Here is a 24,548-nt window from a genome sequence, read left to right as displayed (position 1 = left end):
GTGTGTGTGTGTCTGTAAATCTATATCCTGCGGACTGTCAATATCTACCAGGCTAATGCTGGTATCGTTCAGATACAAAACATCCATTCTAACCCTTATGAGGCCAGAGATATGAATTGTTAAATTTTGCTTTATAATTATCAATCATTTATCACTCGTCGCAGGCGGCGAACAGGGGTTGGGGAGCGAATCTACCAGGGGGCGGAGCCTCTAGTAGAATATTAATTTCTTCTTAGCCCCTTTTCTTTTTAATCCAATAACTTTTCACTTGATTTTTAAGAAAATTTTACCATTTGTGATGCTTTTGTTTCTTATTAGCTAAAATTGTTCTTTTGCTTCACTTAAATCCTTATTTTCAACAACTTTCTTCGTCGTGCATTCTGACAGGTTTAATCAACAGTTCATAGTTCATTGAATCTCAAGCAAATGGATAAATAATTCATTTAATTCGAATTATTTTTTAAATCTTTTTGCTTGTTTATAATACGACGAACTTTATATATGTCAATAAGACAGCGAAATTCAATTATTCCAGTTTTAGACTTTAAGAAATGGAACCATCATAAAAATCACAAAACTATTTCTATACTAAATTCTTATCCAAACACTAGCTTGTCAAAAAAAAAAAAAAGGGAAAAAGATGGTAAACATTTAAACTAATTCAAGTAGGTTTTTTTTCCATAGCAATGGGGGGGGGGGGGGGGGAGAATCTAAATTCAGAACAGTCATGTCATTTGCAATTAAAAAGACATCGCTCAAGCTTCCCCCCCCCCCTTTAGGGTTAAGATACGCATAAGTAAGAAGGAATAAAAGCAAGCTTAAAGGGGGTTTTAGACACATTTTTTTTTTCTTTCTATTTACAGATTCAAACATTACAATAGTTACCGCGACAGTCAAGGCTCAATTCTGATTGGTGCAAATTAGTAAGGCTATTATTATAGCCTTTACTCCCACATATTCAATCAAGGAGTTTCTAACAGACAGGGAAAAGTATACTGATGTGCTTTTAATTTATTTCGTTTTATATTTTGTGTGAAATGAATTTTTGTAAAAAAAAATCCCTTGATTGAAATAAAATTTAATTGAATTATTAACAAAAGAAATAAGAGAGCCCTATATAGTCTTCAGAAAATGAAATAACCGGAATTCCACAATAATGAGGCATTTCACACAAAATTTTTTAAATATTTTGCATTTTTTGGAATTAAATTTTAGAGATAGAAAAACGTTTAACACATTTTTCTCTCTCGATTAAAATGACAAATTATCTGGATTCCAACAAGTACTTTTCTATTCAGGAAGAACATATTTTTCATTCATTCATCTTTCATTTAATAAGAAAAGTAAAACCGCCCCCGCTCAATAAGGGAAAAACAGTCATCGTTTCTCCGAGGCGAGGAAATCCCTCGTTTTACGTCATAGAGTTTAAGGAAAGTAGACAACAAATGATGCTTCATCGTTAAAGAAGGTCAGCGCTATTCGGACTCTTTACAGGAATAACTGATCAGCTAGGAATCAAAACTCGCCGATACGAGATTTCAACTATTTTTTCCCTTGCGTCATTTCACACTTCCGAAAACCTGTACGAATCACGTGGGAGTACGGATGCATTACGTCATTTCCGACGACTCAATGGCGAATAGCGAATCGGCATGGAATTGTTTCTAGTCACCTAGTGTGAGCGCAGCTTTTAAGAAGTGAAGTTAAAGTGCGCGCAAAGTATTCTAAGAGCGTGTTTTTGTGTGTTTCGGAAACAATTTGATTTTTGTGTTTCTCTTCGGAATGTCAAAATACTGAGACAAAATGGACTTTTCTATTGTGATTTGTGTCAAAATGTGTTTGTTTGTGTGGTGTGGACTTATATCAATTTCTTCAGTCTTCAGTTACAATATAGACACAAATTTCCCCAAAGTATTCAGAAGACCTATCGGGGAGTATTTTGGTTTTACCGTCGCCTTGCATGAAAACAGAGAAGGTCCCATGTAAGTACTAGTTTTTTTTTGGTTACTAGTAACTTTGGTATCAACATACCTTGAAAATATGTTTCATTTACAAAAGTTTGTTGCACTGTTCAAAGTTTCATCGCATTTTGTACGGATAATTCTAAAAATACGGGAACATTTTGAGGGGGAATTTCCAAAACAAATTTATTGGCAGTATGTGAAAAAAAGCAAATGAAATTATGGACATGTTAATGATATTTTTGAACTTATAAATTGTGAAAATGATTTGTAAGTAAAGTAAAATTGTTATAATATTGATATGTAAATATAATACATTTTAATAACAAATTGATTAATCCAACAACTTTTTACACTTTTTTTACACTTTTCAAAAAAGACCCAAATCAAATAATACGGCGATTGGGAAATTACATTTCGTCCCTCTCCGGTTCTCTTTTTTTCTTTTCGAATAAATTCAAATTTCGTTTTCAATATAAGATATTCTTTTCTGACTATGAGATTTTTACAACAAACACAGAGATAGCTTACTGCAATTCTGTCTCATACTTTTTCCTTACAACTTCCTTAATATTGCTTCTTTTATTGGAGAAAAAAAAGAAAAAGTTAAACTTGTGGAAGTTAAGATCATTAGATTAAACCTCATATCCGTTCAGGTTTAAAAATAATTATTTAATTTACAATTTCTCTATCATTCACATGGTCTGTGAGTCATCCACATGTATCAATTGAAAGCATGTCAGATAAGAAAATGGGTATGTTGATGACAAAACGCAATTAATGTGGTTTCAGCAAACCACATAAAAAGCACTGCAAGCTAAATTTCTATTAAGAAATGACAATGAAAAGATTTGTCTGTACACATTACCAAAGTTTAGTTATAATAACATTTAATTTCTATTTAATATATCATCTATGTGATTGGGAATAAAAACACTTACTTGGTACCTAATAACATTTTAGAATCTGCTACGTTACAGTAGAAACAACTAGAAATATTTCTGGGGTTTTAACTGATCAGCTTCAGAAGAAAAAAAAAAAAAACATCTCCTACTCATAATACTCGGAGTCGCAGTGACTTAACCTGTTGAACGAACCAATTTATGGAATATCAAAAACCCAAGTTCTAATTCCTTCCAAACTCTACCACCATTATTTGCGAATGCTGCAAAACCGTTAGAGAAACAGTTTTTTTTTTCGGAAAAGTATGCGCATATGCAAATTGCATTTCATTTCTTTCTGTCACGTCACTTTAATTGTTTTTAAAAAGGTATTTCTTTTGAATTTTGTATTGTTTTGTTTTTGTTTGACGATGTAAATTCTCTCTTTTCAACTTCCCTCTCTTATTTTCGAATACTAACCAATGCTTCCCCCCCCCCCCCCTAAGCGAGTGGATCTGGCTTATGAGGGCTTTTTTCCCGCTCTTTGTGAACATTTAGTGAACTCAGCAGTTAGGCCCTGCACTTTCTTAAGCATCTCTGATTCTCTGAAGGCAATTGTTTTGACCACTTGTCCTTCTGTAAATGTTAAAACTCGAGACATTTCAGTACCCTTTGAATTTCAATGTAAGAAAAACAATATTTAACGATTCATCAGAATAAAAAGTATGCATTAAAGAAGCTCAAATCACAATAACATAAAATATCGCAATAAAAGAATTTTTCTTGCACAATAGAAAAAATAAAAGTTTGTGGAAATGAAGTTTGTATGCCATTTATTTGAACTAAATTAGTTCATTATTATTATTTATTTTTATCGTTTGAGCTGACAAGATTGTTTTTGTTTATCCTCCAAGCATAAACCGCATTTATGGGGAGAAATCCATAAATTTATAATTTCATAGATAGGAATTTTATTTTTAAAACATACTTTCAACGTTTGTCATTACTTTTGAAAAACAAAGCAGTTCCTATCCTAATTATTCCTGATGACAGCATTGATTCATGTAATAACATAAAATGAAGTCAGTAGAACACAACTGGACTGCAATCCGGAATTTTTGTCTTTTGAAAAAAATCGCAGACTAGTAATGTTCTTTTCCCCCATCTTTTTTTTTTTTTTTTTTTTCAAAAAAAAAAAAATAAATAAATAAAATAATAATAAGCCTTTATGGACCGTTAAAATCGTGATTTTTTAACGGACTAGTGAGATTTTTTCCATTTCTTTTTTCTTTTTTTCATTACAAAACACAAAAATAAATGAATAATTTCGGATCCGGTGTCCGTCAAACATTTTTCGCACGGCCATTTTTTTTTTTTTTTTCAAAATTGAATTTCAATAATAAAAATGAATAAGTAAATACATAAATAAAACTTTCTTAGTCTTAAATAACTTAGAAAAATATTTAAATTTTTAAAATAAGATAAGTAGTTGTTGTAATAATTACACCTAAGTAATAAGTATTGCTGAAAAATCATAGAAAAGTATGAAATTTAATCACAAAACTCGCGTAAAATATTTTGTATTGTGGTGTTTTCTTTTCTTAATTTTTTTGAGTTAGATTTTTTTTAAATTTATTTATTTATTTTTTTAGCTTGGGATAATTAAAAATCTCTGAGAACCAGTCAAACTTTTCTGCTGACCGGTGTCCGTCCACCGAACCACCCACCGGTTGAGAATCGTTGCGTTAATCCACAACTGCTTGACCCCACCAAAGGCATTTTATAACTCAGATTTTAAATCAAAAAATAATGAAACAAAATATGTTATTCTCTTTTAACAATAAAGTAAATCGAAGAGCTCACTCAAAAGGGACAGTAATGTAATCTTGTGATTAGTAATTTGTAGTAAAAAAATGTTTGCAGTGCGAGTAGGTGTGCAAGTGCACATGCTTATGAACGGTCTCTTAGTCTCTAGTTTTTTAATCCACGTTTGAAAGATCAAAAAGCGATGTAACGTTTCCTATACAAAGGATTCTTAACAGCTGGTCCGGAAATTGAGGCGGTTGACTAAAGTTGACATTTACCTACGTTGACCGGTCCTCGGAGACTTTTCCCTCTCCATGTTAAAAACTTTCCAAATAAATAATAACCTTTGGCAGATATCTTTTGCATTAAATTATCTTTATTTTTTACAATTTTCTTCTTTTTTTTCATTTCTTAAAAGTTTATTTACTGATATGTAATAATTATGCAATACATAATTACTTATCCTCACACTTGATTATGATTGAAGTAAATAAGATGAACAATCTTATAATTAACTTATGTAACTGTGCTTTCATACCAGGTAAAGTTTTTTTTATTAAAAAAAAAAAACTTTCACCTTTCCGCAAATTTTTTTACCGGTTTGAGGGTCAAAAAAGATTGAGAAACGCCTAACCGTCAGGCAGAGGCTGTTTTAATGGTTTATGGTGATTTTACTCTTTAAGAATGGAAAAAGAAATTAACCTGCTAAGTTATCTCCCTGAAAGGGATATTTAACCCCTTATAATTATCTCATCGAAATCTCAAAAATATAAATCTGGGGTGATTCTGATTACATTTGAGAAAACAAATTTTATACGCACTAGTTTCAGTTTGTTTTTTAACTCTATTATAATTACTTGTGTAGCAAACAACAATCCAGACATGCTGGGCAGGAGGTTGAGTACCGTTTAAATGTGTCATACTACCACAAAGTAGGTACACCTTGAAATCTACTTAATGGTAAAAATCTTGATAAATTAATCTGAGTACCTATATCGCAGCTTGAAAAAAAAAAGTGACGCAACTCAAAAAAGCAAGTTTTTCAGGAGATCATTTTTTTAAATTGTTGCGATTTGTAATTTATTGTTTTCGCAGACATAACAATTACTAATTATTATAGTGCCCCTTAAAAATTGTTAATACTATTCTTTATGTTCATTTCATGCAGTTTTTGTGCTCGCTTTTAAGGGTTCCTGGAAAATTTAATCAAATTTAGGTCAAATTACATTTTAAACAAAGCTGCCATAGACCGGCAACTTTGATAATCCACGACTTGTGTCTTTATTCCATTTAAAAGACCAACTTTTCAAAGTATTATCAATTAAAAATCTCATTTTCGGTCACTCATTTTCGGTTGTGTCGCTATTCTTTTCAAGCGACGATATGTAACATTAACCTAATTTTATGATTGAATTAAAACATTTTACTTCAAAACCTCAGAATTATTTTAGATATCCTGCCTTTGCATTCTTATAACCAAGTAACAAATATTAAAAAATACATGTACTGTGCAGTTATGTCGATTCCTCCTCGCCCTCTATTTTCTATAAATCCCTTTCAACTGCGCCTTTTTGAGACAACTTATTCCAACGATTTTTGCAGAATCGGTGCAGTCGGAAACTTAAACAGAGGCATTTACTAACGCTCAACCGTTAGCAAAGAAGCTTTCGAAATCAATGTGACTGGAATTGCGATGTTACCTGTAAATTCGAATCGTGAGCGGAATGTGATCAAGAATGCAGTTACACAAGATTATGCATTTTTTCCCTATGACGCTTAAATGCTGCGCGTGTTACTGCTTCGCGACGTTTTTAATGTCTGTCTGGCTGACTTGGGAATATTGTGAGCGGGAATAACTAAAGATTAAGTCGCTAACGTATAAGAATTGTACTTTTAAATGGTAGTTTAAAGCTCAGCGTTCCTACTAATTATTTCCTTAAAATTTTTTCAATTTTATGTCTGATTAATAAAAACTTTTCAATGATTAAACATTTTGCTTTGTGGTGATAAAAATTTCGCATTAAACCAATATAAAAGTTTTTTTTTTCGGAAATTTTATTTCAATACATTTTCTGTTGTGTCCATGTTTTGCCTGCTTTGATAGAGAATAAAAAGGACGAACGCTGCATAAAAAGTTAGGATCTAGATTCGGATAGCAAAAAAATAAAGTTTTTGAATTATTGTTTAGTTTCGTATCTGCAAAACAACTCATACATAACCTATGCATGAGTTGTTGCAGCTAATGATTTCAATGTACTTTTAGTAAATCTTGGGACATACTAAGTTCGTTTGATTTTTTCAAAGAAAATTATATTATCTTTTAAAATGTTGCAGTTTACTTATCTTATTTTGCTTGGTAAAGTAGATAAAATCGATGCCGAACCTTTTCTGGAAGTGGGCTAAAATTTGTTTTTCAGTACTAGCCAGTGGTGACGAAGTCAGTAACGCCATGGGGGATAGGACCCAGGGCAAAAAGGGTACAAATAATTCGGAGACATCAAAAGTTAGTTAACAAAAAATCTTAAAAGTTGACTTTTTTTTTTTTTTTTTGTTCTCACTTTTAGAATCGACACAAGAAACTTTTACTTTAATTTTAAATATTTTCCTTTGTCTGCTTTCTTTTTAATTAAAAAAAAATCAACATGTGGGTCATCTAAAAAGTATTCTTGGGTCAGTGTCTGACCCACGGGTCATAAAATTTCGCCGCCACTAGAGTAAATCCTGATTAACACTTTTTACCTCAAGGCTCAGTACATTTTATGTTAATAGTTACACAATATGAGCTTTATCTTCAGGGGTTTTGTTTACATAGTTTTTTTTCACTATATTTTCTTATCATGAATGTCTTTAGGAAGTTTTGATTTTCTTATCATTTTGGGCGCCGCCAGGAAATTTTGATTTTCTTATCAGCGCGGGCGCCGGCGAGAAATTTCCCTACAGAGAGAGAGAGAGAGAGAACATTTAAGTCAGTTTTAAATCCATCTCAAACACTGTACTTATAAAACGATTTTCTTTTCATTTTAGTTCCGCATTCACGGAACCTTTTTTGGCAACCTTTTGGTTTTATTGCCAAATGAAGTAATCATGATCTAATTCGAAAAGATGAATGCGTCAATCCTTTACTGTCAGTATGTGAGGATAATAGCCCTGCCAAAAGGTCTTGTGCTTTTTCGTCTATAATTATTATCTCAACAGAATCTCGCTCTAATAATGGGGTCTCGTTTTCTTGTGAATGTAACAAATATAATGCTTTTATAAATTTATATCTAAGTATCTTGCGAAAAATGCAAAATGAAGGAGATTATAATCTGCGACAAAGAGCAATACATTTTGTTCAATTACTGCAATTAATAATTTAAACAATTAACTTATATATTCTTGGGTACAAGGTAATTTTCAATTTCCGTCAATGTTTATAGTTTTCATTTTTTTTTTCAGCATATGACTTTTAGATAAAACATGTATTTATATCATGGTTTTTCAATCATAAATGAACCATGATTTAATGAAGTCAAATCATTAATCGTGTTTGATTAATCATTAAATGAACAAAACGTGCAAATTCGCATTGCATCAAGATTGCGTGGAAAAGTTCTTGAAATCAAAGCTTCCCAACCAGCGTGGCGTACGCGTCTTTTGGTTACACAAAAATATGTAACGGGTACGTGGTTAACTACTGAAATGTCTAAAAAACTGATGATGCTAGAATTTCATTCCGAAAAACGTTTGAGTAATGATGAGTGATCCTACTTTGAATCGAAAGTATTAAAACACCTTGTTTATTTACTTATGGACAAGACAAGTATGGAAAAAGAACAACTAACTAGCGGACATTGCTACGAACTACTTTCTGGGGATTTACGACAGTTTACATGGGCTAAAAGGGATTTTATACTAAAACTTTTCCTTAGAACAAGTTATAGAAACAAGTTTAATGTCGACCATGATTTACAGCTGTGTTTGATCGAGCTGGACATAACATTGATGAACTTTGCAAATAAAAACAAACCTAGCGTTCCTAGTAATTATTTCCTGATACTTTTTTCAATTTTATATCTGATTAATAAAACTTTGCTATAAAATGTCCAATAAAATAAAATTTCTTTGCTTTTTAATGTAAATTACCTATTAGTCGAGTCTTGCAAAAGTTATAAAATCTTAGGCGTCAGGAAAAAATTTTAGTCTCCACACGTGACAAATTATTTTCTAATCTTATTGCTTTTGTTTTACAAAATTTCAAGATTTCAGTGTGATGTAGCTGGTTACTCGTCATTTTAATAAGAGCAACTTAACTTTTAAAAGAAAAAATTTTCTTTTGCATTTTTCTGATGCTTTCGAAACTAATTTTCTTTTTTTACTTAGCTACAATTTTCAGATAAAGAATAAATTAAAACAGCATAATTATGTTGTTACAACTTTTTAATGAATGTGAATATATTCGCAAAAAAGAAAATATTTCTGAATTAAAATTGCTCTTAATATCTTTTTTATTTCAAAAAAAAAAAAAAAAAACTTTTTAAAAGTAATAATCATCACAGTATCCGTCACAACACCAGCGTAATTACTACAATTTCGTGCAGCTCCAACACAACAATAATACTTATAGCTTATAATAACACAGCCCTTCATTTTACAATAGCAATGGTGCTTTAAGTTTTCATACTAAAAACGTAAATAAAAGAATATAAACTTTGAATATGACATTCATTGATATCTCATTCTCGCAATCGCAGGAACTTTCTCATTTCTATTTTTATATTCATTTCAAACGAGTTTTTAGCTAAGCTTTTGGCTCTCGGACAATGCTTTTTAACCAAAAAAATAAAAAGACAGAGAGGAAAGGATAGAGAAAGACTCAAAAAGAGGTTTTTGAAGTATTCACTTTAACATTACAATGATGTTTATGAACATAAAATGGGAAATTTTAGAGGAGTTGTTAACTGTGAAAATAGTTAATTTCCTTGCGTTTGTGGCTAAAGATAACAGATGCGTTTTCTGAAGGGCCATTGCATGGAAAAGCAGGCATTTTGTCCTGCTTATGAAAGCTCTAGATTTCATTTCAAAACGTGTATTAAACAAAACATTTTTTCCACGAAATCGCACATATATATGTGTTATTTCTAAGGCCAAAAAAACAAAAAAAGTATATTTGTCACGTTTTTCAAACATTACTTTTGAAGTAAAATATAGAGCTGGGACATGCGGGACAAAATATCCGACAATATTCTGTGGAAAAGTCCATCGATTTTTTTTTTTTGAAACTAACACTAAAAAATGATTACAGTCAATTCTCGATAACTTGAATAGGGCAGGATCGAAGAAAACCTTCCACTTATCGGAAGTTCAACTTACCACTAGTTTCGGTTTACAACATTTTAATAATATAATAAAAAGACCTAATGTATTTTGACTAATACATACATAACTTATAGAGTTATAAAAGAAAATATTCACAATTTAATTTGAAATATGAAGAACAAAAGCGAACATAAATCCTACTTTTTATTTGTATTTAATTTTTTTAAGACATGTATTTTAAGCGGCATTAAATAGTTTGGAAATCGAAAAACACTAAATATATACTTAAATTCTTGTACAAATATTTCTTCTTTAGCAGCACCTTCATTTTCTTTTCTGTGTTTATTCACACACTTTGCTTAAAATATCACGAAAAAATCCATTGTTTTAATCAAATTTTACCAAGTCAGAGTATTCTGATTCTGCTTGTTCAACTTACTGCCGCCTTTATAAGGTCTTTGGCCTTACTGCCACTAAGTACAAACAAGACAACAAGAGCAAACAAGCTACTCATTTCCACTAGGTTTACTCCTTTATTGCATACTTCTTCAACAGGTGTTCCTTTGGATTTTGAAGTCCAATTATTGTATAGGGATTGCAAGAAAGGGAAAATAATTTGCACATTTTTACTTTCAAGTTTTTTCTGCCTTTTGCTCATCAAATTTCAAGTAATCTTAAAGAAAAACTTTCAAATTAGAAGAAGGGTAAATATTGAGAAATATGGAGGATAATTAACTTGAGATTGAAGGCAAAGGGTTGGGACTTGATAAAACATTCGAGTTGTAGTATTATTCGAGCTATCACGAATTAATTGCAGTTGGAAAGGAAAGTATATAGTATTCAAAAAAAAATTGCAACAATAGATTCGGAGGATATTTTGTTAGAACTGAGTAAGTTTAGTAAAAAAAGTGTCCAGCACTTGACAAGTAAACTTTATTCGAAAAATCAGAATTAAAAGCAATACTGAGAGGAATGTTTTCGCTGAACCAAATTACACAAGTTAGTAAAGTATTTTTACGAGATCAGAAATTTTTTTTTAATTTTAGTCCTAAAATATTTGTATCTATGTAAAAATGTAGTCCAACTATCCCACACGTGATCGTTTAATCACCCTGAAAAGGTAACTCATTCGTAAAATGCGGTGTTCATAACTAAGTAAACTATCCTTGACAGCCCAATAGAAATTTTTTAGTATTATTCCTAATTATTTCAATTTTAACATCACTTTAATCTTAACTTTTACTTAAATTTAGTCCAACTATCTTACACAACGGTGGAATCACCTTGAAAAGGTAATTTATTCGTGAAATGCGGTGTTCTGAACTAAGTAAACTATCGTTGACAGCTCAATATAAATTTCTAAGCGTTATTCCTAATTGTTTATATTTTAATATTACTTTTGATTAAACTTTTGCTTAAATACATGGAGATGACGACATATACACTGAAGACTTTAATTCCGGTTTATCTGCTGGTATAGTTAATGAAGGCAGAAGGCACCCAGTTTCTACTCCTTGCCCTAAAGCCTTCGAAGGGTAAAGGCCGATCATGAACCTTTATCAAGGTTAACAGCTTCATGAAATCTAAGCGTCATACTTTCAGTCATTCTATTAGAGTCTTGTGGGCGTTTTTTTTTTTTTCCTTTTTTTTTTTCTTTTTTCTTTTTTTAATTTCTTGACGCATTCCCATTAAAGTTCTCTTCGTTTTAGGAATAGCAACATTGGTTTGAAGCAAGCTCGTGCCAGTTCTATAAAAACCAAATTTTGAAAACGCTCCAGTGTTTTATGAGGATGTTTTATAACTTATTTATATGTGATCATTTAGTGTTATTTGTTTAGATAGAAATGTGTATAGTTGACGCCGGTTAATTGAATCAGCCGAATCAGCCGCTTTAATGAATCAAACCGTCTAAAACAGAACAAAATCCAGCTTTATTGAATAAGCCGCTGTATTGAATCAGCCGCTTTAAGGAATCAAAACTGTTTAGAACAATCGTGGTTCATAGAAGCGGCGGCCACTGTACTCATTATAGAAAGCTGAGGTATTTAAACCCAACTAAAAGGAAACGTTTGTCCCAACCTCAAAAAAAAAAAAAAAAAAAAAAAAAATTGGGGGGGAGAGTAATCTCATGTGTTTTCTAATCACAATTCATCAGTTAGCTGAGTTTAGTTTTTTACATTATTGGTAATTAAAGTAATTAACTTTAGCTTTAAGAAAACTTTTTAAAAAATTCTATCCTAATTTCCTATCTTTTTATAGTAAGTAATACAGGAATAAAAGAAAACGTTGATATTGAATTTAATTATTGAAAACTACTAAGTGGCAACGCAGTGTTGCATAAATACAACTAAGATATTTTTGAGGACACCTCGAGTCATGCACAAAAACAGGAAAGGAAAACAGTTTTATGCTTCTCCAGTATTACGGGACGGACGCAGGAGCGTCCCGCCCCGCCAAGGAAACCAAACGACAGCAGCCAACAGAAGCAAATCCACCGCCAAAGACGAAAGGAAATAAAAGCGACCAAGAACAAGATTACACGACAGAACGAATTCAGGTTTTTTGGGTTTTTTAGCCCTCTGTATCTCAGCCCCATGAAGACCCCCGGAGTTGATTTTTGGTACACTCAATCTCTAGTAGCCCCTGACGCCGTAAACCAAAATACAATCCCCTGGACCATCAGGGGGAGGAGGTATTAAAGTTATAAAATCGCTGTTCAAAAAAGTTTTCGCTTTCTTTGACTGGGCTACAGCCCAGACGAAAAAAGGAATCAAGCTGAAATTCCGCGCACACATTCCTTGTGCCTTACTGATGTGCCTTTTGTGCCATTTGACCCCCTCCCCTTCCCCTCTCGTTTTTACCCCCGAAATTGTACCTTCCCGGGGTTCTATCACAGCCCCCCGGGGGGCTACGGTAATGATTTTTTACATACATATTCTTGGGGGGCTATTGAGTACATATACAAAAATTCAACCCCCAGGGACATCATGGGCCGGAGTAATTGAAGTTTGAAAATCACTAATTTTCCCTAAATTATTATGTACTTACTCTCAGCTCATAGGGTTTGTTTATCTCGGACTGCAATTGCAAGGTTAAAACAGATCTAACAGTTATTCCAAAGTTGTCTTAGGAAATGAAATTCAATCAAGACTAAAACATATCCAACAGTTGCAACTAGACGTTAAATCGCGGATATCACAAATTTGCCACAGCGACTGCGCATGCGCGCAGACTTAGCTCATTGGGCTTTCTGTTTTCAGATTCTATGTTGTTTGTTTATACTAAAGCAGAGAAACAAATTAATGAATAAGATTATAAGATTAGAATGCTGTCCTGATCGTAAGTAGCATGGAATAAGCTGTAAATTTCTGGAATTAGTTTACTTTCCATTTCCAATTATTTTATAGATTTTCGTGATAGTATCACTAATATTCATGAAGATGTACGCATTTCTTTTTAAAATATCAATTTTATTCGGATTATGTTTTTGGATCATAACATGGAAGGTTTTCCCATCCTGGCTCACAAAACTTTCTGAAAACTTGATAGCAAAGAAGAAAGTCATTATACTAAATTGTGAAGCAAAAATTTTGAAGATTTGATCAAATATGAACATTGAAAGCAGTTAATTTGTCACTGGGCATGCGCGAAAGGCAGCAATTTAAAACCTTCAAGATTTTGTAACCAAATGAATTTAGCAATTTATTTTTAAAAATATTTTAGTTGCATATCTTTAAAGTTTCGAAAGACTTATTTGATCTAATGAGCCGCATTTCAATTATTCTTAGATGCATGCTAATCATAAGGGATCGTTAACAAATGATTTGTTTTCATTACGAATCATACTGAGCGAATTGTTAGTAAATGTTACAAGTTTGCGAACGATCCCTACCGTTTCTTTATTTATCTGAGAATAATTGAATTGCAGCTCATTAAATCACCGATACTTTTCTAAATTTTAAAGATATGCAACTGTATTTGTTTTCAATAAGTTGCCAAACTTATAGGTTTACATAATGTTGACAGTTATAAAGTAACATCTTTCGTGCATACGCAGTGACAAATTAACTGCTTTTAATGTTCATATTTAATTAAACTTTCAAGATTTTTATTTCAAATTTTAGTTTAATGATTCCCTTGATATAATGATTATCTTGCTGTCTGATATCTTTTCTCTAAGTTTGGTAAGCCAGGATAGAAAACTGAGTTTTATGAGCCAGAAATATGCGAAAAAAATTGATATCTTTGAAAGAAATGCGTATATCTTCGTGAATGTAAGTGATACTATCACGAAACACTAAAATAATTGTACATAGTAATCTCTGAAATTTACAGCTTTTTCTATGCTATTTACGGTGAAGGATGATCAAAAAACGTTTTTGCTTCCTTCAATATTTTACTTTAAAACATGGGTAGTATAATTTTTATTGGAAAATGACAGCAGGAGCATACATTTAATGCGAGAAAAGTTACACAGCAATTTGTCTCATATCTCTCGAGATATTTTGTAGAAATGTGAATTTCTGCAAGAATATTGAAATTAATGAGCAGTAGTATACACGATTAAAATATTATCAAATAGGTGGTGCATTAACGTTAAGTGCATGCTTTTTCAGTATTTATTCGATTTTAAGCGAAGTTGATGCATGTTATTCAGAATGAAAATCAGCGCGTAATAGGAGGTAGGGTGCAATATCGGCAAAACACGCAATATGATGAGAAACAAGTTTACTTTTCTTTAGGACTTGAGAAATGAGTGAAAATGGTGCCCTGCGTGTGATTGCCAGGGCTGCGAACTCCTTTTCCTCAGAATCACTCCGACTCCGACTTTGGCTTCACACCACTGGCATAGTTGCGAACTCAGAGAGAAAATTACCGACTATTTTATCCAAAATCAGTCCAACTCTTTTACCCCAAAATCATTCCGATTCCACAGCCCTAGTAATTGCGCAGGATTCTGTTCAAATGACTACAAGGTGGACAAGAGTGGATTCGGCGGGCATAAACAGGAGATTAACATTTTTCGTGATGTACTTTGTATTTTTTTAAATTATTTTAAAACTTACCCTTTTGCTAATTAAATTTTATTTTTTGGCTAGGGGGCTGTACGCCTCCCTCTCCCCTCACATCCTCCCATGGATCTCCCCGCTTGTGGGCATAAACCCAAGACTTATATTTTTCATGGTGTATTTTGTGGTTTTTTAAGTATTTTGTGGAATTCTTTTAAAATTTATTTTATTTTATCTTATTTTTAAAAGCCATGGGGATGAAAGCGCGCCCTCCTGCCACCACTCAGAGACATAAGAAATAAATTAATATTTTTCGTGATACATTTTGTAGTTTTTAAATGTTTTGAGCACTGTCATTTTTTAATTAGTAAAATTTTATTTTCAAAAGCTAGGGGTGCTAGTACCCATCTCCCTCACTTGTATTCCTTTACTGGCACGCATGAGCATAAACATAGGATAAATAGTTTTCGTGATGCATTTTGTAGTTCTTTTAGAATATTTTGTTTTTTGTCCTTTCTGTAAAATTAATTAATCATTATTGAATAGAAGCTTAAGTGCTAATAGAAGCTAGTGTTTTAGTGAAACAAAATTAATTGAATATTATTTAATATTATGATTTTTACTATTTTTATTTTTTATTATTTTTATTATTATTTTTTTTTTAAGCCAGAGAGAGCATAAGTGAGCACCCTATTTAACCCCTTTTCGGTGCCCATAACTGTCAGGCGACAAAAGATCAAATATTTCGCTACGTTTTACTGTTTTTCTTGGGCATACATTTCCACAAAATTAATTCTTTAGCCATCGAAACGGAATAACGGAGTGAATATTCAGAAGGCGAAAAGCACCACTCATTTTGAAATTTAAGCAAAATCGGAAATATAAAGAAATATAAGTTACGATGTATCCCTCTAAAAATGGATTTAGAAAATTTCGGCATAAGTTTTCATTAAATATGGAGCGATTGATGCACTCGGAATGATTTAGGATGCATCAATCAACATAGAGGAGGAAACTGAAAAAGAAAAATCAACACAAATAGAGAGAAAAGCGTCACCCTCCCATTTTAAAGCAATGAAGATATAAGTGCGAATACCTAACAGGAAGAAAGAAAAAAAATATTTGTTCTCTCCCGTTTGTCATCATTTTACGTAAACAGTATGTCAAGAAATTGCTGGTCAGAGACTCAAAAGGGTCAGACTCTTTTGCTGCCGCTTGCAAAGAGAAATAAATTTCTAAATATACCTTACGTGTTGACTGGGAGGACTCCATATGAGAGAACATATTTTTAAATATATTATGCCTAATACTCTCCCATATGGATTTCAAATGAAAGGTTCCTTGTTCAGGACCTTGTTGTCCGGGAGAACGGAAGTGTATGAAACGAATTTTTAGTCTTTAAAAAGGATGGAGATTTGTTTAACATTAAAACACATGTGAATTGTTTTACATCCCAAACTGTTCATTTTTTATCGTTCATAAACAGCAAATAATGTGTGCCTTTTTGTGAACGTATAAAATGCTATTAATGTGAGCTAGTCAGGTGTTTTTTTTTTTTTTTTGTAATTGCTGTTTAAAATGTTTTAATAAATACCAGCAAAAATATGTTTTTATTTATTTATTTATTTGATTTGATTTATTTTTTTGTTTTTTCAAAAATACTTTAATATTCTTCAAATTTCTGAAAATATTGGCACTACATTTGGAACTTTTGTCTTTATCGCGTAATTACAAAGTTCAGTGATGCCAGCAAATAAGTGACATTGCATTTGAGTGCCATTAATGTCTTCTGAAGTGGCACATATTCATTTCAACATAATCTGAATTTTCTGATGCTGTTTTGCAATTTTCTTTTGCCTTCGTTATTAAAATATCGCTTTTTTTTACTAAATGTCTTAATACTTCCGCATTTTCCCCCATTTAATTTTTCATTAACAATCGCATCCAAGCTGACTGGTTGCATCTAAACCGCAGGCTAAATTAACTAAACTAATAGGCCTGTATTCTATATTTTCATTATGTTCTTAACAATATGTTTATTATATTTGTTCTTCGCGTTGTAGTCATTTTACGCAAAGGTTGAATTTTCAAATTGAATGCTCTGTTTGAACAGACGAGCAAAACTGCTATTAAAGGAATGCTATCCTATTCTATAAATAATATACTCATTTATTTGATAAATTCAGCAAAAGCATACAGTGTACTTTTCCCATTGCTTACAAGAAAGAAAGCTTTATCTTTATCTTTTATGCATTTTAAATTTAAATATGCACTTTTATTTCTCAAACATGAACTATGAAGTTAGCATTCTCTGTAACAACATTGTTATCCTTCTACTACTACAAATTTGCCCTTCCGTTATTAGAAGTTTTTTCTTCCACTGCTATTGAGTTAAGTCACTATTTGTGATTGAAAGTTAAATGTATATTATTACAGTTATATACTCTTAATTAGCTTTGCAAAATTAAAATCAATCATTCACGCTAAGTAGCTGTTTTGTAAAGCAAGTAAAAATTGTATTTGAAAGATCAGAGAAAGATATTGGTTTTTAATATTTTTATTGGCTTATTTGATATTTTTATTAAATTATTAGTATTAATTTAACCACTTAACGCATAGATGCGAAACTTTAAGCTCGACTATAAGTAGTAAATTAGCATAATAGCAACATTTATATTGAAGTATTAATATATAAATAAAGAGTTGTGCAGTGAATGCAAAACAATATATTTCTGTTCCTTTTTTTAATTTTCAGAACACGTAACTTCGACAAGCATTTTTTGAGACATTTCAACATATTTATTAAAATCTTTTCAGTAACATGCTAAACGTTTTCTTGCTATTTTTTTTAAAAAGCAAGTATATATGAGGCAGTGAGAAGCAAAGGGATGTTAGTGGACATATCAAAGTTTTGAGTAAAGCACGTTTAAAGTTCTGGTCCTAGGAAGGCTTTCATTGTAAAGTTTTTCTAAATCATGCTGTTTAGCAGCACCTACATCCAGGGGCGGCATTTCAGCATTTCGTTTGGGGGGGTCGAGTTTCTTGAACATGAATTTCCTCAGAACGGTATAAAATACATATTGGTTAACAAGGACTGATAATTAAATGGTTTTAATGTTAAGAATAATTAGGCTTGTAAAGAACAATCAAAATTTTTTCGACCGAAGCTTTAAATTTATTTTGTTATAAGTTATCTCACAAAATATCCCGGTACTAGTTTTTATTTTTTAGTAAAGTTTTAATCTGCTATTTTTGGAGTCAGGAAGAACAGAAAATAACTATAGTTAATCAATATTTAAAGACTTAATTTATTGCTAGTATAACTAAAGAGGAAGGTCTTGCTTTGCTTCATTGCGCTTCGAAGGCAATTCTCTAACCTCCTGAGATACGAAAGTCAAAATTGGTTGACGTTCAGTTCTCCTACAACTTTCTGGTTGTGTGCGTAGTTTTTTACACCGATGAAGAGGCTCCATTACTGTAGTCTTGCAATAGCTATATGCTTTATTTTTGTGTAAATTTGTGCTTTATTTACGTCGGTTTTTCAATTTAATCACGAAAGTCATCTTTCAAATGACTGACATGATTGAAACAGTCAAAAAACAATGAAAGCAAGAAAGTTATGTCAAAAAAAGCACATTTCCTTTAAATTCCTCTCTTTAAAATAACCAAGAAAGCTTTTTAAATAAGCTAGTATTTATTTTGTGTCATTAAAAAGTATAGTCACAATTCACAAAACAATTCCTCTTCCCTCATGCTATTACTTATAAGTGTAATATTTTCTTTTTCGCTTTCTATAACCGATCTACATAATATTGAAGTTAAGACCAATAATAAATATATCTCATTAAATCCTGTCTCAATTTCTTGAGAAACTGAATTGATCAGTTTATTCAAAATATTGATTTAATATTTTGACTAAAACTTCATCTGGGTTTTGTCACCTCTTCCACATTGGCATACATTAAAAACTGTTACGAAAAGTTCTGTCACAAAGTTCCGCACCTGGTTCAAGTATGCATTAATGCGAAAATTACTATGAGTTTCAATTGTCAATCCAAGAATTAAGATTAGCGAATTAAAATTTTTATGAGAGTGTAGCAGTTATCAAAAAAAAAAAAAAAACGCTCCGAAGTGTAAATAAAGTAAACAAAAAATTCAGACAAAGGCATACATATTAAAATGACATCAAATTTTTTATCAATGAAAAGGTCGCTTTCCAGTAATTCTTCCAGGGGGCTTTTATAACTCTTGAAGACCATCTTGTGTCACTCAGAGATTGTCAAGTAAAGAGCCTCAAGATACATTTGTTGATGTGAAAGTATTTTTTGATGTGAGATGTTTTTCAAAAATAGCATATCTTTACAAAAAGTTTCCATGAAAGCATATGATACACCGAGTTGCTAAAAGGTGTTTCTAGTACATGGCATCAATGAACACATACTAGCTGAACATTAAGTTATAATATGAGCATAAAAATTTATGTAAAATGACATGGAATTTACACGTAAAAATTGCAGTCTCTACACTGTACGGGTATCTCATACAAGATGCACCATCATAACATAGATTACTCAATTTTGAAATATTTAACCCATTTGAAGAGATTACTTCTTTAGTTAAGGCAAACACTTATCCTCCATCAGTTTTTTCTGTTCTGAAAATTCAGGCAATGTCATTCCATAGAAATGTCAACCTCAACCTCAGAATTTTTTTTCAACAAAGCCCTTATTGTGACTTATCATTTCATTCAGCATACTTTCTAATACATTAATCCAGTAACAGTTTGCAAAAATTTCATTCGGTATTTTTCTTCTAGTTCTAAACGTGCGAAGTTGTAGAAAAGGCTTAAAATGCGCTAAAAACATGCGTCTAAGTTTTCTTGTGTAACGTAAATTTTTTTGCAAATTTTTAAAAGAACTATTTTTATTCTGAAAGATTAGATGTTGGCCCAATAAAATTGACTGTTCTTTTTGCACACATTATAAGATAAGTATTTTAATTAGTTTGGTTATTTCACTGAAAATATTTACGTTACGTTAGTCACGAAAATGAACTATTTTCTGCACAAAAACTAAACCAGATGATTGAACCAAACATCACTTTTTATTTTCTTACATCTATGTCATATCTACTTAAAAAGTGCAAAATATTTATTTTTGTATTGGTAGATATAAAATAATTAGTGTGACTAACGTAACATTTGAGATGTGACTAACGTAACAGTTGGCATGTGACTAACGTAACATTTTAAAAAATGACTGCTAATATTTAAAACTCATTTAATTTAATGTACATTTTCATGAACAATTTTGAATAAGTAGGCATTCTATATTGATAAAAAATATAAAGGGTGAAAAATACCAGTAATATTACATTGTAGACCTTCTGTCTATTTAGAAAAATACTTTTTTAAAGGTCTTTAAAAATATACTTTCAATTTAAAGAATTATTATTTAAAAAAAAAGGTTGAGTAAAGCAAAATGAGTACTCTGCTGAATGTGCGTGCATTCAACACAAGAATCCAAGCTAAATAATTAAGAAAATAGAAAGAGTTTTAACAAAGAAGAACGTCTATTTTTTAGAAAATACATCTCCACCTATTATTAAAATGAAGTAATGGCAGCTCGTTGGAAAACATTTAAAGATGTTACATGATACAGTGAGAATAAGCACTGCTGCCATATATTTCAGAAAATGCAAGAATGATCATTTAGAAATTCAAACATTTGCGGTGATATCCGGAATTAAAATTCATTCTGCAAAAACGTTTGAATATTTTTTTTCAATATTACATTTTGATTCAGGATGCACAACACTATTCGTTCGATGAATCAGTATACCTTAAAAAATAATATGCCGTTGAAAAGTACTACGGAGTTTCTTATGACAATAACTAGTATATCGGCAGAATACTAGAATTTGGTGAAACTATCAACCTGTATAAAGTTAACTTTTTAAAAGAGAGATATTTAGAATTTAATTAGCCCAAAAATGAGGTTATTCAGTTTGTAAAAGCAGTTTTTTTATTTGCTTATTTTTTTTCGCACATTCAAATTGAGTTAATTGAACTGAATCCTTCCATTCAATTTTTTACCCTAATGTAGAAAAAAAGTAAAGAAAGAACCATAATGCAACACAAAGGAGGTTCCTAAAAAGTGTAAAAGTAATATAAGAGCAAAAGATTAATTACAAAAAGTTTTTTATATGCATTCATTGCTTGTTATCCGATGGTTACGTTAGTCACATACAGTTTTTCGTAAACGCACCATTAAGGGCCAAAAAAGATTTATGTGTAATAAATCTGTAGTATATTTTAAAAAATAGACTGTTCACCTCTTACAAATATATCGGCCAATTTTAAATGCCTGCGAAACTTTCAGAAAAATTTGCCTCGTAACATAAGCATTGTTTCTCAGGGTTGCAAAAATGTTACGTTAGTCACGATGCCTTTTTTGGCAAAAAAATATCTGCCAGCGCTTATTTTGCTTCAAATTCTTGGTAGAAATGAAAAATAGTCACTTTGTACATTTTAAATCTGCATATTAAATCAAAAAACATTTATTTTTACTCCCGGTGTAAGTAAAAAGAGTAAGAAAATCAGCTGCGAATCTTACGTTAGTCACTATGGAATGACCCGGCAAATGATTTTCTAAGTTATCTAAATTGAATTTTACCATTTTATATTATTCTTAGTGAAAAATTTGGGGGTGCAACCGCCCCCTCTCGCACCCCCTATTTGCCGCCCCTGCCTACATCTCTTGCTCCATAACAGAAGAGAGGTTCACCTACCCAAATTTTTCATTTTGGTATTTACATCCGTTTGCTTCTCACTACCTCTTGTTAATTCAATTTATTTTTTTCGCGAACATTTTTTTACGGACACTGTTATACCGAGCAAGTATCGAGGTCCTTTCAATAGAAATAAAACCGTTTATTGATTCACGTCTATTGATACGTTTTTTTTTATAAGCTTACTTCGGCGATTCGCTCGTATGCTTTATCTCTTGGCTAAAGTCCCCCCCCCCCCTATTGTACTTTTTTTAAAAATTGAATTGAAAGAATATATTCAAAACAATTGCATAGCTTTCTGTTATTATTATTCATTCATTTATTTATAGGTTTTATTTTATTTATTAATAGTTATATTTTATTTTAGTTATTTGTTAATTTGATATTATAATACAAAGTCGCTTTCTATCGTTATTGAATTTCTAAACGAATAGTTTTATAAACTTACGTGAACAATTCGTTATGTTTAGTCGCCTGGCATTTTCTTGAGAATTTCTTTTTTTTTTATTATTATTATTATTCCCTTGAACAGAAATAATCTATTCAAAATACTTGCATTCATTTAAAATATTATAATTCGTCCATTTATTTATAGGTATTTATTTTGTTTACTTATTTACAGCTTTTATTTCAATTTTATTTATTTAGTTATTTGATTTTATAATTAAAACTTTCTTTCTATTATTATAAATTCCCCTAAACGAATAGCTTTGAATTTCGCTTGTAAATACAGTAAATTCTGATTATAGTGAACACCAATGCAACGAGATATCCGTTTTTCCAAAATTTGAGGTTCCTTGAAATTTGTTAATGCGGGATTTAACTGTACGATTTATTGTTCAACAGTTTTCTGCATGCTAAATCTGTTTATTGATAGATTTACATCAGTTTTTCTTTATGATGAATCGTGACAGTATCGAATTCCACCAAATCTTAATCAAAGCGCGCAAATAAAATTCACTGTTAGACTTTGCTATTTTATTGCCGTATGAACTGTTTAAAACAGAAGAAAAATGCTCTGATCAAAAAGAAAAAAAAAAAAAAAACACCAAAATGAAATGCGTGGCAAATCTCTTAAACAAAAAAAATGTCAATGTTTTTGCGATGAAATAGACTTAGTGGTACAAGAGAGCAACATATAAGTATGAGTAGCACTAACGTTGCCTGAACTTTTTGTTCATGCATTTCTTGAAACTATCTTTACTAATAATAAAGCTGAAAGTCTCTCTGTCTGTCTGGATATCTGGATCTCTGTGACGCGCATAGCGCCTAGACCGTTCGTCCGATTTTCATGAAATTTGGCACAAAGTTAGTTTGTAGCATGGGGGTGTGCACCTCGAAGCGATTTTTTGAAAATTCGATTTTGTTCTTTTCTATTCCAATTTTAAGAACATTTTCCCGAGCAAAATTATCATAAGATGGACGAGTAAATTACTAAGTTATCATAACGTGGAACCGTAACATGAGCAAGGCAACTCTAAAAATTCACGATACATTATTTGTAAATATACAGGCGAACCAAAAGACCTTTTAAATTACTACTACGGACAAAGCCATACGGGTACCACTAGTAGTATATATATTAACATACTAGGATCCACAATATGGCTTTAAACTAAAAAAAAATTCCGTGCCCCAGTGCCGAACAGTTCAGTTTTTCTTTTTTTTTTTTTCGATAAAATAATCTGCCAATAACCCAGTACTCGTTAAAATGTTAAATATTTATCTGAGTAGCATCAGCGCCCATGTCGTATGATTATGCGGCATGTAAAAGATCCCTTGGGTATTCGTTTGACTTAGAATTCCCCTGGCAAAATTAAATTTCCTAGTGCAAATCTCGCATCAAAGAGAGCCCAGGTGCCTCCATCTGCTGGACATCCGCGTCTTAATGGTGGCACATGAAAGACTTGATGTCGTATCGGGGATCGCACTAGGTCTGCTAAAGGCTAAATAGCCTAAAAACGCAGCCCCCATCAGACGAAAAAAAAAAGCTGAACTTTTAGATCATTTCAGCTCTCAAGCTTCATCTGATTCTCAATTTCAATAATCCAAGACATGACATAAAGCTCCGTGAAATTGTTCTAAAATTGTAATTTAAATCTTTAATCCATAAAATTTTACGCCAACTTTTCTCGGACATTTTTAACACAATCAAATTCATAGATGTGTTTCAAACGACGAAATGTTATCAATTCCGTTGAGATAATACTTGACTCAAACACTCTGTACCTTATAAATCAAGTGAGGAATAAAAACCTTTAACATAAACCGCTCCCTCTCATTCCGCGTTGAATGTTCTTAATGAAAGATTGATTGAAAGTTACAAGGGCGATACCGTACGTCTCATTCCATATGATATGATACCGACGATAAACTACACAAAATTTTAGAAACGATAAAAGATGTAGCTTTAAAAAGCAAGAGCTGGAATGATGGATCTGATATCTGTCAGTAATATACTGATAAAAAAAATATGTCCGTTACTGAGTGCACGTCCTCGTATTATACAGTTTGCGTACTATGAGAACTAAGTTTGGAAAGTAAAAAAAAGTATCTTATCGGTTTTGAGAAGAATGTAAGTTGGTGATAAAAGCATTTATAAACATTGGCATTTTAATTATGGGAAAGATCATGGGTGTGTTCGGAACAAGAAGGATAAAATTCCAAAGCTTTTTCTTTGTTGCATTTGATTTTTTTTTTTCACTATCATATAAGTTGTATACTTCTTGCTTACTCGTAGTTCAACTATGGTGCTATTTCTGATACGGTGATAACAGAATTAAACTCTTAACAGAATTTCCTAT

General features: G+C 31.6%; 1 protein-coding gene across 1 annotated transcript in view; it reads left to right on the top strand.

The window, feature by feature from the left end:
- The first annotated feature begins 1,665 nt into the window (after positions 1–1,665).
- The window catches only part of LOC129218454 (integrin alpha-9-like), an 88,595-nt gene continuing 65,712 nt past the window's right edge, over positions 1,666–24,548 (top strand). Inside the window, exon 1 of the mRNA XM_054852729.1 lies at positions 1,666–1,982. Within this exon, the coding sequence (XP_054708704.1) occupies positions 1,804–1,982 (179 nt within the window). The 5' untranslated portion in view covers positions 1,666–1,803. The remainder of the gene's footprint in view (positions 1,983–24,548) is intronic.

Source organism: Uloborus diversus, chromosome 3, assembly GCF_026930045.1.
Source record: "Uloborus diversus isolate 005 chromosome 3, Udiv.v.3.1, whole genome shotgun sequence".
Lineage (NCBI taxonomy): Eukaryota > Metazoa > Arthropoda > Arachnida > Araneae > Uloboridae > Uloborus > Uloborus diversus.
This window is presented reverse-complemented; position numbering and strand designations above follow the sequence as displayed.